Source organism: Phyllostomus hastatus, unplaced genomic scaffold (genome assembly GCF_019186645.2).
Source record: "Phyllostomus hastatus isolate PE091 unplaced genomic scaffold, TTU_PhHast_1.1 phas_scaffold_216, whole genome shotgun sequence".
NCBI classification, from domain to species: domain Eukaryota; kingdom Metazoa; phylum Chordata; class Mammalia; order Chiroptera; family Phyllostomidae; genus Phyllostomus; species Phyllostomus hastatus.
In genome coordinates this window covers 4,700,411-4,713,480 of record NW_025334018.1, presented here as the reverse complement: position 1 = coordinate 4,713,480, position 13,070 = coordinate 4,700,411, and the positions used below count along the sequence as shown (strand labels likewise).

Here is a 13,070-nt window from a genome sequence, read left to right as displayed (position 1 = left end):
GGTTGCCTCTCACACGCCCCCAACTGGTCACCCAGGCATATGCCCTGATTGGGAATCAAACCAGCAACCTTTTGGTTCCCAGGCCAGCACTCAATCCACTGAGCCACACCAGCCAGGGGTTGAGTAGCATTTTCAATGGAAAGAAAAAGCAAGCAATAAAAGTGGCCACATACCACAGAAAAACAAGACCAAGAGCCCTACTAGGAAGTACTTTAATCATTTTTCTTAGAAAAAAAAAAAAAAATTGAGGCATGAACAGTTGACATTTCAACAACAAAGTACTGGTTGAAAGAGGTTTCCAGGAGCTGGGGATTGTACAGTATTATGAAGAAAAGTTGTTACCTTGCTTCATTATACATGGGAGACTTCTAGTTATTAAGTCAATATAAGAACTAAGTGGGATGACACTTCCTTCCATAGAGCTTATTTTTTTTCCCTTCCTGTCTCCACATCCCTCAGAAATGCCACCATGTAAAGCCCAGTAGCAGTTAGCTTAATTAAGCTTCAGTCTTCCCTCTGGGTAACAAAGGGTGAAGATAAGGGACAGTCACTCCTGAGTCTCCATGCTTTCCTCCTCCTCTCCTTGAGGTGGTTCTTCTGTATTCTCCTCTTCTTCCTCTCCTTCCTTCTTCTCTGGTGGCTTCTCATAAGCCTTTTCTGAAGGTGTCACTATCACTCCATCCCAGGTAGATATTTCAGAAGCAAGATCTAGAAGAGTAAAAAAAGGTGATTTCAGACAAGTAGCCCAACACAGAAGTCATGATCTACACAGTGAAAATGTTAAGATGTCTGAGCAATGTAGAGCTGCTTTGTAGAACACAGAATACTCCAAAGAAGCCCTGGCCCTGTGGTCACTCACAGCTGGCATCACCCTCCTGGCCAAGGATCTTCCTAAAGCCACCATGTGAGAGGATCCGGACCAGAGTCTGCGCTGTGTAGCAGACCATGTCCTGAAAGAGAACAAAGTGAGGGCAAATAAGCAACGAGAATCAAAGTACCATTATGTTACTAACATTCTCATGAAAACAGAGATAAAGGCAACTTTTTAATTTCAAGACCAAAGTATGTGAGAACCCCCAAATCCTTGACCCCTAAAGACCACGTTCCCTTTGCCTTCTGACCCAAGGATATTCAAGAATGAGACAAAACAGACCATTTAAGAGCTGTCCTAATACCTGCTGTTCCAAAGTCATGACTGTGTGTACTCTGAAGTTACCACTCTCACAGGGGTCTGTGATACCCATTGACCCTGGCAGGAACAGTCCTGCGGCCAGAATCTGCAAGCAACGCCTGAAACACAGGGAAGTATTAAAACATCGAGATGATTTACATCTAGCCCCAAACCCAGAGAAGTATGCTCTACCTGTATGCCACGTTTAGGGCCAAAGGCTGTCTGGTGGGGTTGTTCATCACGGCATAGTGCCCCTGGAAAATAAACCTGGTAAGTGTGCCATAAATAACAGCAGTCTATCTTCAAATAAACTAAAACCATAAACCATTATAAAGAAAACTGGTTATTAAGGCCTAGCCAAAATTTTCATGTTCCGAAGTGATTCTGAAGTGACTGCTCATCTAATATGTTCTCTCCATTATCATATTAATGAAATGACAGCATAATAAAAAAGACAAAGGGGCAGTAATAACTATTTAAAGCACTAAAAATCCCTGAAGTAATAATAATAAGCACTGAATCTTTTTTTTTAAATACATATTTGATGAGAGAAAGACAGAAACATCAATCACATGCCCCTTGTATGTGCCCAACCAGGGTCCAAACCTACAACCTAGGCATGTGCCCAACTAGAAATCAAACCCAAACCCTTCAGTGCACAGGGCAACACTCCAACCAACTGAGTCACACCAACTGACTCAGGCAACTGAGCCAAGGAAACACTGAATCTTTATTGGGTTAGTTGTCCACCGATGAGGTTTCTTTTAAGCTTCATCAAATTTCAGGTTCTGATAGACATCAGAGTAACTACTGTTAAATAGGAATGACCAGGAAGAAACCCCAAATGCCCTTCTTTACTTACAAGGAGGTCAAGGATCCAAGGTGTAAGGGGCTCAAAGCCAGGAAAACGAATCCTCAAGTCCTTCAGAAGTCTGATGAGAACTTTAACTCTGAAGGTAAGAAGAACCCAGGGATTAAAAGTAGTATGACCATGTACTTCCACACCTAAGGTATACAGCTGAAGCTATTTCCAGAACTATACAATCTCTTGTCTCAATTTAAATTTTCTTATTTAAGGTAAAATTCAAAATCCAGAGAGAAAATCGGGAGCCAGAAACGTTGTCAGATGAAGTATAGGGGTATCCTGCTATTCACTATACTTAGAAGAGTTAGGTTATCTTAATACCAAGGGAGGGACTCACGTGGACTGAGAAGCATTTTCCTCAAACCAGCGGGCATGTCGGATGGCTGCTAAGGCACTCTGCAACACCTTGATATCCACTAGAAGCATAACAGGCCAAGATGAAACATTTCTATTATTAAGCAAGCAATTCAATCCCATTGCCATAGTTCAGTAACTTGGAAAGAGGACAGGATACTGTATTTCTTTATACCACTCCATGTTCCTCAGATCAGCAAATCACTTGTCCAAAACTCACTATTCGTCCCCTAGACCAAATCTAGAGGCATACGAAGTCCACAATCTTCTCCAAAAGCCTAACCCACCTCCATAAATATTTCCTTGGTTCTTTTTCTTAAGTCCTCAAACTGCTTTTCTGGTCATCCTGTCTTTGACAATTTCACTAGCAAACTTGTGTTCACAATACAGATGGAGGTAGCAAATTTTGAGAATAAACTTAGGTCCTAGATGGTTTCATGTGGAATGGCAACAACCTAAGTAAACTCAACAGCAACTTTATACTATGTTTTGAACTTCCCCCAAATTTCCCAGCAATGGAATAAAAGTACTAACGATGGAGTTCTGGATCCAGTTTTCGGAGATTGGGTGGCACTGTTGTAATGAGAATCTTCACTGTAGCATCAGAAGAACTGATCTCAAAACCAGTTTCATTGGTCAGCATGGTCAAAACTGAAAGAAAAAGTGGGCAGGGGGTGGGGAGGATGGAGGTACAAGAGGGAAGGAGGAGAGTGGTAATAGAAATAATAAAATAATTTTTAAAAAAGGAAATTAAAAGCTCTAACTCTCACATTTCTGTTAGATGATCAAAGATAAATCTGGGGTGAGGGAATAAATAGGTTTTCAAAAGTAGCAGTAGTTCAAAATGAGGATTTACAATAGAGTTTTTAAAGTAAGGGAGATCACCGGGATTTTGAACACTGGAGATCTCTGCCAAAACTTCCCCAACATAAAACTCTTCCTTCACTCTTCCTTCTAGCCTGACCAGACTTTGTTAGCTATGTACTTAGAATTACAGACCTGGCTCCTCTGACCACTAAATACATGCTCAGCAACAAACTCAAACCTTCAGAAGGATCCTGTGCTCTTAGGCTTTCCACGACTTTGTTCCCTAGGGCAGCAACAGCTTCCACTAGAACGAGAGAAAAGGAGATAATAAACGTTACAATTATCTACTAAGTACTCTGATTTCTGCCCCAAGTTCAAGGCTGGAGTAAGAGTAAGCAATAGAAAAAAAAAACAAAAAACTTTTATAATGGGGAAGCTAATGGCTGGGCAGAGAAATCGGAAGACTCAGGACACAGGACACTTTCTCCTAGTCCCACATCCCTTTTATACAGGAGGGTAGCCCTAATGCTATTTTGGGCTGGATAATTCTATGGAAGTTGAGGGGTAGGTTCCATCCTGCATCCCACTTGATGCCAGTAGCCCAAACATATCTCCAGACTCTCCCAAATGTCCCCTATGGGGCAAAATCACTCCCATTTTAATAACACTGCCCTATAGTAACTGGCCATACATTTAAAAAAATTATTTATTGATTTTTAGAGAGAAAAAGGAAGAGGGAGAGAGGAAGGGAGGGAGAAACAGATTTGCTATTCCACCTATTTATGCATTCACTGGTTGATTCTTATGTTGTTGGGTTTTTAAAAATTTTACTTATTTACTTTTAGAGAGAGGGGAAGGGAGGGGAAAAAGAGAGGGAGAGAAACATCAATGCGTGAGAGACACATTGATTAGTTGCCTCCTGTATGCTCCCAACTGAGAACCTGGCCAGCAACCCAGGCATGTGCCCTGACTGGGAATCAAACCAGCGACCTTCCCATCCCCAGGCTGGTGCTCAACCCACACCAGCAGGGGCTCATTGGTTGATTCTTGTCTGTGCCCAACCAGGGATGGAACCCACAAACCTGGCATCTCAGGGACAATGCCCTAACCAACTGAGCTACCCAGCCAGATTGCCATACCTTTTTTCAGACACATACTCCATAGTTTGTCCCTTATTACCCCCACACTTTAAAAAAATATATTTTCTGCTTTTTCCTCCCTGGCTACTTGAAGATTAGCCACCATCATGAACAACACAGGAACTATCATAACCAGGAAGTTCAGACCAACAGACTACTTCAGTGGAAACAAATGATCATTGACATCCCTCACCCTGGGAAGGCAACAACAGGACCTACAGCAGAAAATCTGGAGAAACTAGCCCAGATGTATAAGACCACACCAGATGTCATCTGTTTGTACTCAGAACCTATTTTGGTGGTGGCAGGATAACTGGCTTTGGCATGATTTATGATTCCTTGGATTATGCTAACAAAAATGAACCCAAACACAGACTTGCAAGACATGGCGTATATGACAAGACCCCCCATCAAAACAGAGAAAGGAATGCAAGAACAGAATGAAGAAAGTCTGGGAGACTGCAAAGGTCAACATAGGTGCTGCTGGCAAAAAGTGAGCCCGAGATTGCACAACAGAAGGAGTAAAGATTTTTCGGGGACTTTAATCTGTGGTGATTATACACAGTTTTCATGAGAGAATTAATAAACTAAGAACTTTTATAAATAAGTATATTTTCCCATTTGTCTTCCAAACATCCTTTCTCACAAGAAATTAGGGCTTTAAAGATCCCTGTGCCTCAAATCCAACTGCTATGTTCTGTTCCCATGGCCAGAAAGAAGCACACTCACACGTTGGCAAAATCTTTAGGATCACCACCAGGTCAGCCACGTTGTGTCCTGTCGTCATCGTTCCCTTTTTATATGATCCGACCTGTCGGACTTCTTCAATTTGCTGTTGGAAAAAGGATTTCAGAAAAAAAGGGAAAAGGCTACCTAGGTCCTCTCAGAGTTCAATTATAACATAGCTTGTTACTCAGATTTGGAAGTTGCAGAGAGCAAATCATATCCCAAAACCACACAAAAGCTTGATACATCATGCCTAGCTGATAACAATGATACAAATCTTATCTCCAAAATCAGTACCACAAAGGAGCCAACGAAACTTCCATACTCCTATGGCTGCCCTTTTCTAGGGCTAAATCATCAAAAACTCACCACTTCAAATGTTCCGGGGGCCACAATCAAATTGTCAATCACATTGTTTATTTTTGTCACCAGAGAAAGGATAGAGGCCTGAAAAACATCAGGAAATAAAAATAACCTAAGGTGAAAAATTGTAAGTAGTTTCTCAGTTTCACTATTTCCCCCTAATCCCTTCCTTACAAACTGAATCAATACTGACACTATGCTTTGAAAACACTAACCTGTCTAGCCTTGAACATACCAGAAGAAATCAACTTTTTTATCTCAAAGACAGATTCCCCAGTAAAAAAACAAAAATATATGTGATCTAGCACTCTCCCTCCACCCACAATGAGAAATAAGAACAATTAGAGTAGTACCCCCTAGCCATGGTTTGGTTTTCCATGGTTTCAGTTACCTAACTACCTACCTACCTACCTACCTCCAGTCAACTACTATTGAAAAATATTATATGGAAAACTCCAGAAATTAACAACTCATAAGTTTTAAATTGTGTACCACTCCCCTCAGGACATGAAGTATCCCTCTGTCCAGCATACCCACACTGTATATGCTACCTGCCCAAGGCCCTCTTGGTTATCAAATCTACTGTTAAGGTGTCATATTGCTTGTGTTCAAGTAACCCTTATAGTAAATAGCCTAAGGCTACGTCACAGTGCCTGCCTCCATCATTTATCTCCCTTCATTTCATCATGTAGGCACTGTACCTTTTATTATAGTATACTGTTAACATTGTTCTACTTTATTAATTATAGTTATTGCTGTTAAGCTCATACTGTGTCTGGTTTATAAATTAAACATTATCAGAGTTGTGCATGTATAGGAAAAAAGATAGTACACACAGGGTTCGGTACCATCACAGTGTCAGCACCCAGTGGGGGTCCTGGAACATACCCCCTATGTAAAAGGCTAATGTAAAACTATAGAGTTTAGGCTCTGATAACAGTAACCTCACCAGTAGTTATTCACTTCTCTATCTGTCTTTGAGGAATCGCAGGTAGAAAGCCAAAAGGATATACCTGTTCAGCAGAATTAGGAGCAAGGTCCTGATTTCTCTTCAGCAAGGCCTCACTGAAGGAGGTTTCATCAGGTGCTGGCTTGACCCGGGGGAAGGCCATTTCACACTAAACCAGAAGCAGACAACTGTTATTTATAAAAAGTAATATATAGGTGCCCTGACCATAGGTGCCTTGGCTCAGTTGGCTGGGCATCGTTCCACAAAGCGAGGGCACAGGTTCAGGTTCTGTCCCTGGTCCGGGCACGTACGAGAAGCAACAGATCAATGTTTCTCTCACATCAATGTTTCTCTCCCTCTCTTTCCTCTTTCTAAAAGTAAATAAAATATATATTTTTAATTATATACCGGAGAAATTGATTTTTGTTGCTACAAAAGAAAATATTGAAAATTTTACACGTGTTTCTATTCCTTAAGATGTTCAAAGTAGCTTACCCACCCAACAGTGTAAACAGAGGCTTACACTGTTTTTGTATGTAAAGCAACTCAGCTGACTCAAAACCCCGACTCTACACACTAATTCCTTTTCCTAATGCAACCACTGTTTTAACGGGGAGATGCTGGGCTCCTGGAAACTACAAGTGACAAGTTGCCAGGCTCACTGCTACATCCACGAGTGAACAGGGGCCATGGTACTCACCAAATAGAAATCAAATGGGATATGTGGCACAAAGGGCCTGAACCTAAAACACGAGAAATAATCAGAGTTATTAACCACGGATATCAAGTGACTTAGCACAATTCAGCCAAATTCATTTAGCAGGAGAGCTTGTGGTTTCTAAATCACAGCAGGATCTCACAAAAGCAGGTAACATTATTAGTCCACTCCAGGCTCCAATTAAGATGACTGAAATGGGAACTAACCAGTGCAGAGATGCTAAAAGCCGGCACTCACCCTCCTCCTGGGCCTCCTCTGGAGCCAAAGCGCCCACCGCGACCTCGGCCTCTGTCCCCCCTGTAAGTGCATAAACAAGACTAGCTTGTCTTGACCTCGTTAAAGAAATCTCTCCACCACACTGGCCACATCATTTCGTTTGCCTACTTCCATCGCTCTGAACTTTCCTTTGGACGCCAAGTATCCCCATTTCCACTTACACTTCTCTCCATCCCAAAAGCCCAGCCTCACCCCTTTACCTCCTCGTTCTGGATAATTTAATCACAGCCCACACCAAACAATGACGGGGCTCAAACAATGAGCCCCTGTAAGAAATACCCATAATCCCAAGACACGCCAACCCTAACACTTCAGAGACTAACTGCTGATTTATTAACGTAGTTGGCAGAGGATGAATGAGGCTCGTTTAAGCCTTCTCAGGCTAGATGGGGGGCAAGAGGGGTGCGCCTCCTGGGACTGAGGCCATCCCCTCGCCTAAGCCCCTCAGAAACAGAGTTGCGGAACCCGCCACCCCCCTCCTGAGCCCCACCGCCATCCCAGGCCCAGGTTTCCTCGCCTCCGCGGCCTCGAGCCTCCCCCACTCGCCCAGACCCGGTGTTCTCAGGTTTTAGGGCAGCCCCCAGACATGTGGTCCCTTCAAGTCCTCCGCGCACCCTCCCGAAGTTTCGAGCCAAACACCCTAAATGTTCCCAGAGCATCCAGTGCCCTTACCTCATGGCGCCCTAAATCCCGAACAATAGAAACCACACCAACCGCCCCTCTCCTCTGAGGAGCCGACACCCGGAGAGGTGGCTGGCAGCCGTATCCCAACAAGCTCTGTTGTGATTGGCTCCCGCCTTACCCCTCCGCGTATGCCTATTGGTTCACCTCGGAAAATTATCGTCTTTACTAGGCACTAGACGGCACTGTGTAAAAAGTCAGAACAGAGACCAAGTAGAAAACTTTCTCTAGGAATCAAAAGAGAGTCACTCCGGCTGACAGCAGAGTGGCGCAGCGGAAGCGTGCTGGGCCCATAACCCAGAGGTCGATGGATCGAAACCATCCTCTGCTATCGGTGTTCCTTTTAACCCCCTTTTTAATTTCTGCTCTTTCAATTAAAAAAAAAAAAATGCCATCTTTCTACTTTTTTCCTTCCTCAAAATTGCAGCCTTTTGAAGCTGTTTTGGCCATCAGCAAGTGAAATGGGGCAATGCACAGAAGAAGCGGCTTTGGGAAAAGGAGGCAGTGTATTGGTTGAATCAGAGGGAGAAAAGCAGTGATGGTGAGGGAGACCAGAAGGGAAACCGAGACACCTTCTGAGAGAATTCAAAAAAAGCAAGGGAAGTAGCCAGGAGGGAAGGACCCTCCCCAGGCCCTTTGCCCAGTCCCCGCCCCCCCCATTTCTCTTCTTTCCTCGCTCAATATAAACTGGCAGATTTCACCTTTATGCGAGGGTTCACCAGCCACATACACGGGTATAGGGTATACTGTATTCGCATTTAAATTAATCAGATTACTATGTGCTTTGTCCTTCCTGTAATACTTCCCTTGTTTACCTTCTTTTGCACTGATTAGTTTATTATTCCCTCTCCGCCTTTGTTGAGTTATACACTCTTTTCCTCCTCTTACAGTGACTACCCTAAAAATTACAACATGCATCCTTGACTTAGCAAAGTCTGGTTTTACGTAATACTTTTACCCTCCTCGTGGAAAATGCAGGAATAACTTAATTCCATTTACCACCATCACTGTCTCTAGAATTATCCACTATTGCTGTTGTGTTAGTCTTTTAAATACTTTATTGATATACGATTTATTACGACAAAATGCGCAGATCTTAACCCCACAGCTCAATTATTTTTGAGTAATTATTACGTCTGTATAACGAACACCCAGATTAAGATAAATAACATTTTTATCACCTCAGAAAGTTCACTCATACCCCTTTACCCTGCCCCTAGAGGCAATCACTACTCTGATTTCTATTATCATAGAATAGTTTTGTCTCTTCTTGAACTTCACATAAGTAGACTCATATTGCATGTAATTTTTCTGCCTAGCTTATTTTGCTTGGCACATTTCAAGATTCTTCCACATTTTTGCATTTATCAGCAATTTCCCCCTTTTTATTACCAGTAGCATTCCATTGCATAATTATACCACAGTTTGTCCTTTCTCCTTTTGATGAGTTCAGAACCTCCAACTGGCTGTGACACACGCAAACACATTTGGGTTGTTTCAAGTTTGGAGACAGTATGAATAAAGCTGCTCTGAACATTTTTGTACAAGATTCTTGTGGTCGAGATGCATTCACTTCTCTTGGGTAGGTTTAGTTGTATATATGCACAGAATTTAATTCTCTATATTTTTAATACCATAAACATAAGTGTTTATTAATTAAATTAGTGGTCATTTAGATTTACCATTTTTAATGCTTTTTTCCTTCCTGGCACTCCAACCATTGACCTGGTATAAATTCCTTCTGCTCAGGAGTCAGTGCCCATCTGCTAGTGGCTTTCTTGGTTTTTATTTGTATGAATAATACATCTGTATTATTTCACCTGTATTTCTTTTTCTTTTCTTTTTTTTTCTCTCATAGTCAAGTTTAATGATACATTGCTCTTCACACAGATGGCTGCAGAGGCTTTAAACTATAATCCAGGAATACACAACTACCCAACACAGACCAATTAGCTAGATCAAAAGTAAAATCAGGCCCTGGTTGGTATGGCTCAGTGGTTGAGCACTGGCCTACAAACCAAAGGGTTACCAGTTCAATTCCCAATTAGGGCACAGGCCTGGGTTGCGGACCAGGTCCCCAGTGGGGAGCACATAAGAGTCAACCACACACTGATGTTTCTCTCCCTCTTCTACCTTTCCCTTCTCTAAAAAATAAACAAATAAAGTCTTTTAAAACAAAAATAAAATGGCATTTTTTAACTACTCTGTAAACATCACGGCTCTTCTTCCATCCAAAATGACTCTAATCTCACATCAAAACAGGTAATGCAGGGGAACTAGAAACCTACCTTTGTGGCCAAAAGTAAAAACCAAAGGAAAAATAGCAATTCAGTGGTTAGTTGGTGAAATCAGGGAATCTGGTGCCCTTCACTGTGCTGCTTTGCTCTTCTTACTCTTGCACTTTTTGTCCCTCTACAGCCCATTCATGTTAGCTCTCAATAGGTTTGAATAAGCCATCTGAAATGTATTCACTTCTTTGGGGCTCACCACTGTATGGATCTTTTTCCTATCAGTAGCTTTTAACAGACACTTCTTGTCTGAGGACTCAAAGCGCTCTACAGAACCTTTCATTGAAATGGGTTTAGTTCCACCATCACACTTCTTCAGAGTGACGACCACACGGCCGGACAACCGGCACTTCTGAAAGAGCCTGGGCCACACCATCAGGTACTGCTCACTCTCTAGCAGAACCATCCCAGCTTGCTGGCTCCCCTCTGTCCTCACCTGTGTTTTTGATTGCAAATTTTTAAAAAATTTATTGATTTTAGAATGGGGGGGAGAGACAGAGAGAGAAACACTATTTGTCAATCCACTTATTCATACATTCATTCGTTGATTCTTGTATGTGCCCTGTCCGAAGATGGAACCCACAACCTTGGGCTTGTCAGGACGATGCTGTAACCAACTGAGCCACAGGGCCAGAGCAGGAGTTATTTTCTTTCAGCTCATTTACAATATTATTTTTACTGTCTATGGCTTCCCTTTTTACTGTAAAAAAAAAAAAGCTGTCAATCTAATGGTTTCTCCTTTGAAAGTAATTAATACTTTTCCATATTTTAAAATTTTTATTTAGGTTCCTGCAGTTTCATTCTGATGGGTCTAAATATAGATTTTTAAAATATCTTGTCTGAGTTTTGTTGAACTTGAATTTGTGGCTTGACATATTTTACCCACTTTTTCAGATTCTCAGCCATTATTTTTTCACATTTTGCTTCTATTCTATTATTTCCCTCCTTCCTGGACTCCAAATAAAGGTGCATCAGACTTGATCAAGGTATCCCCTATGTCTCATGTTTTTCATTCCTTTAAAAAAAAAAAAAAAAAAAAAGATTTCCCTGGCTGGCGTAGCTCAGCGGATTGAGCGCAGGCTGAACCAAAGTGTCGCAGGTTCAATTCCCAGTCAGGGCACATGCCTGGGTTGCAGGCCACAGCCCCCAGCAACCGCACATTGATGTTTTTCTCTCTCTCTCTCTTTCTGCCATCCTTCCCTCTCTAAAAATAAATAAATAAAATATTTTTTTAAAAAACAGCTTTCTCTTTAAAATTTTTACTTATTTATTTACTTTTAGAGAAGAAAGGAGATAGAGGGAGAGAAACATCAATGTGTGGTTGCCTCTTGCATGCTCCCTACTGGGGACCTGGCCCACAACCCAGGCATCTGCTCTGACTGGAAATCAAACCAGTGACCCATTGCTTCTCAGGCAGGCACTCAACCCACTGAGCCACACCAGCCAGGGCTCATTCTTTTTTATCCATGTTTCATTCTGAGTAATTTCTTATGTCCTTTCTTCTGAATCATTACTCAATCCTCAGTCTGTCTAACTTGCTGTCAAATCCATCAATTTATTCTTAATTTTGGTTTTAGAATATTTTGGGTCTAGGTTTTCTACTTCTAGTTTACACTATTCTTAGGTTTTACCTATGAGTGCAGCCTTCCAGGATCCTCACCAAAAACAGGAGAGTGGTTTACTAAGGCTCTCACCTTTGGGGACATTTGGACTCCAATTTTTGTCTCACTTGCCCCACACAATTCATTTTCTTCCACCAATTCCTCATCAGCAAATGGACCCAGAGTAAAAGCAGTCCTACTGCTGGTCTCAGCTCTGCTTTCCTGTCCTTTCATGTTCTAATACCAATAATTCCTCAGCATTGTACTAGTTCTTGATTTTTAAAGGAATTTCTTCTGGACTTCTGGCCAAGATGGAGGCATAGGTAGATATGCTTCACTTCTTCACACAGCCAAAAAAGGATAACAGCCAATTTAAAGACAAAAACAACCAGAACTGCCAGAAAATTGAACTGTATGGAAGTCTGACAACCAAGGAGTTAAGAAGAAACATTCATCCAGACTGGTAGGAGGGACGGAGCTAGGCAGCCGGGGGCAGAGAGAGCTTGAGGTAGTAATAACTGGGGAGCAAGACAGACCACGCAACCCAGACTTCCAGCCCAGGGACATAAAGCCTTAAAATCTCTGGCTGTAAAAACCTAGGGGGTTGCAGTGGCAGGAAGAATGCCTAGTGTCATAGGAGAGTCTGTTGGAGGAACCCACAGGGTCCTAGAACATACACAAACCCGCACACCTGGGAATCAGCACCAGAAGGTCCCAATTCACTTGCAGGGAGCAGGGGAAGTGACTGAAAGCCCACCCAAAGCTGAGCAAGCGGCATTGTTCTCTCTGAAACTCCTCCCCCACATATAGGGCCACAACATAGCGACCTGGGTTGCTCTTCCCTGGTGAATATCTAAGGCTCTACCCTCACTAGTAACAGGAGCACTGAGACAAAGAAATATGGCCCAAATGAAAGAACACATTGAAACTCCAGAAAAAGAACTAAGTGATAAGGAGATAACCAGTCTATCAAGATGCACAGTTCAAAACACTGCTAATCAGGATGCTCATAGAAATCATTGAGTATCACCACAAAATGGAGGAAGAAGTGAAGGCTGTGCAAAGTGAAATAAAGGTGACCAACAGTGAGGGGAAGGAAACCAGGACTCAGATAAATGATTTGGAACACAAA

General features: G+C 42.2%; 1 protein-coding gene and 1 non-coding gene across 2 annotated transcripts; one reads left to right on the top strand and one right to left on the bottom strand.

Annotated features, from left to right (window-relative positions):
* Window positions 1–196: 196 nt before the first annotated feature.
* On the bottom strand, window positions 197–8,140 carry ILF2 (interleukin enhancer binding factor 2). Its single transcript, XM_045817338.1, has 14 exons — window positions 8,041–8,140; window positions 7,330–7,389; window positions 7,075–7,117; window positions 6,439–6,543; window positions 5,432–5,509; window positions 5,066–5,168; window positions 3,436–3,501; window positions 2,925–3,041; window positions 2,374–2,452; window positions 2,034–2,121; window positions 1,364–1,425; window positions 1,176–1,290; window positions 860–950; window positions 197–708 (listed from the first exon to the last, which is right to left on the bottom strand). Exons 1-14 carry the CDS (start codon window positions 8,043–8,045, stop codon window positions 548–550), a joined length of 1,173 nt encoding a protein of 390 aa, XP_045673294.1. The 5' UTR covers window positions 8,046–8,140; the 3' UTR covers window positions 197–547.
* Window positions 8,141–8,308: 168 nt separating this feature from the next.
* TRNAM-CAU lies at window positions 8,309–8,380 on the top strand. Its single transcript has one exon. It is a non-coding gene; the product is annotated as a tRNA-Met (tRNA).
* The last annotated feature ends 4,690 nt before the right edge of the window (window positions 8,381–13,070 follow it).

Bases quoted from the DNA above. Each gene is read 5' to 3' on its own strand.
- ILF2 (XM_045817338.1), bottom strand. The intron at 1,291-1,363 runs GTAGAGCATACT...CCTGTGTTTCAG, and splicing joins GCCCTAAACGTGGCATACAG to GCGTTGCTTGCAGATTCTGG. The intron at 709-859 runs GTGAGTGACCAC...TTACTCTTCTAG, and splicing joins CCAGGAGGGTGATGCCAGCT to ATCTTGCTTCTGAAATATCT.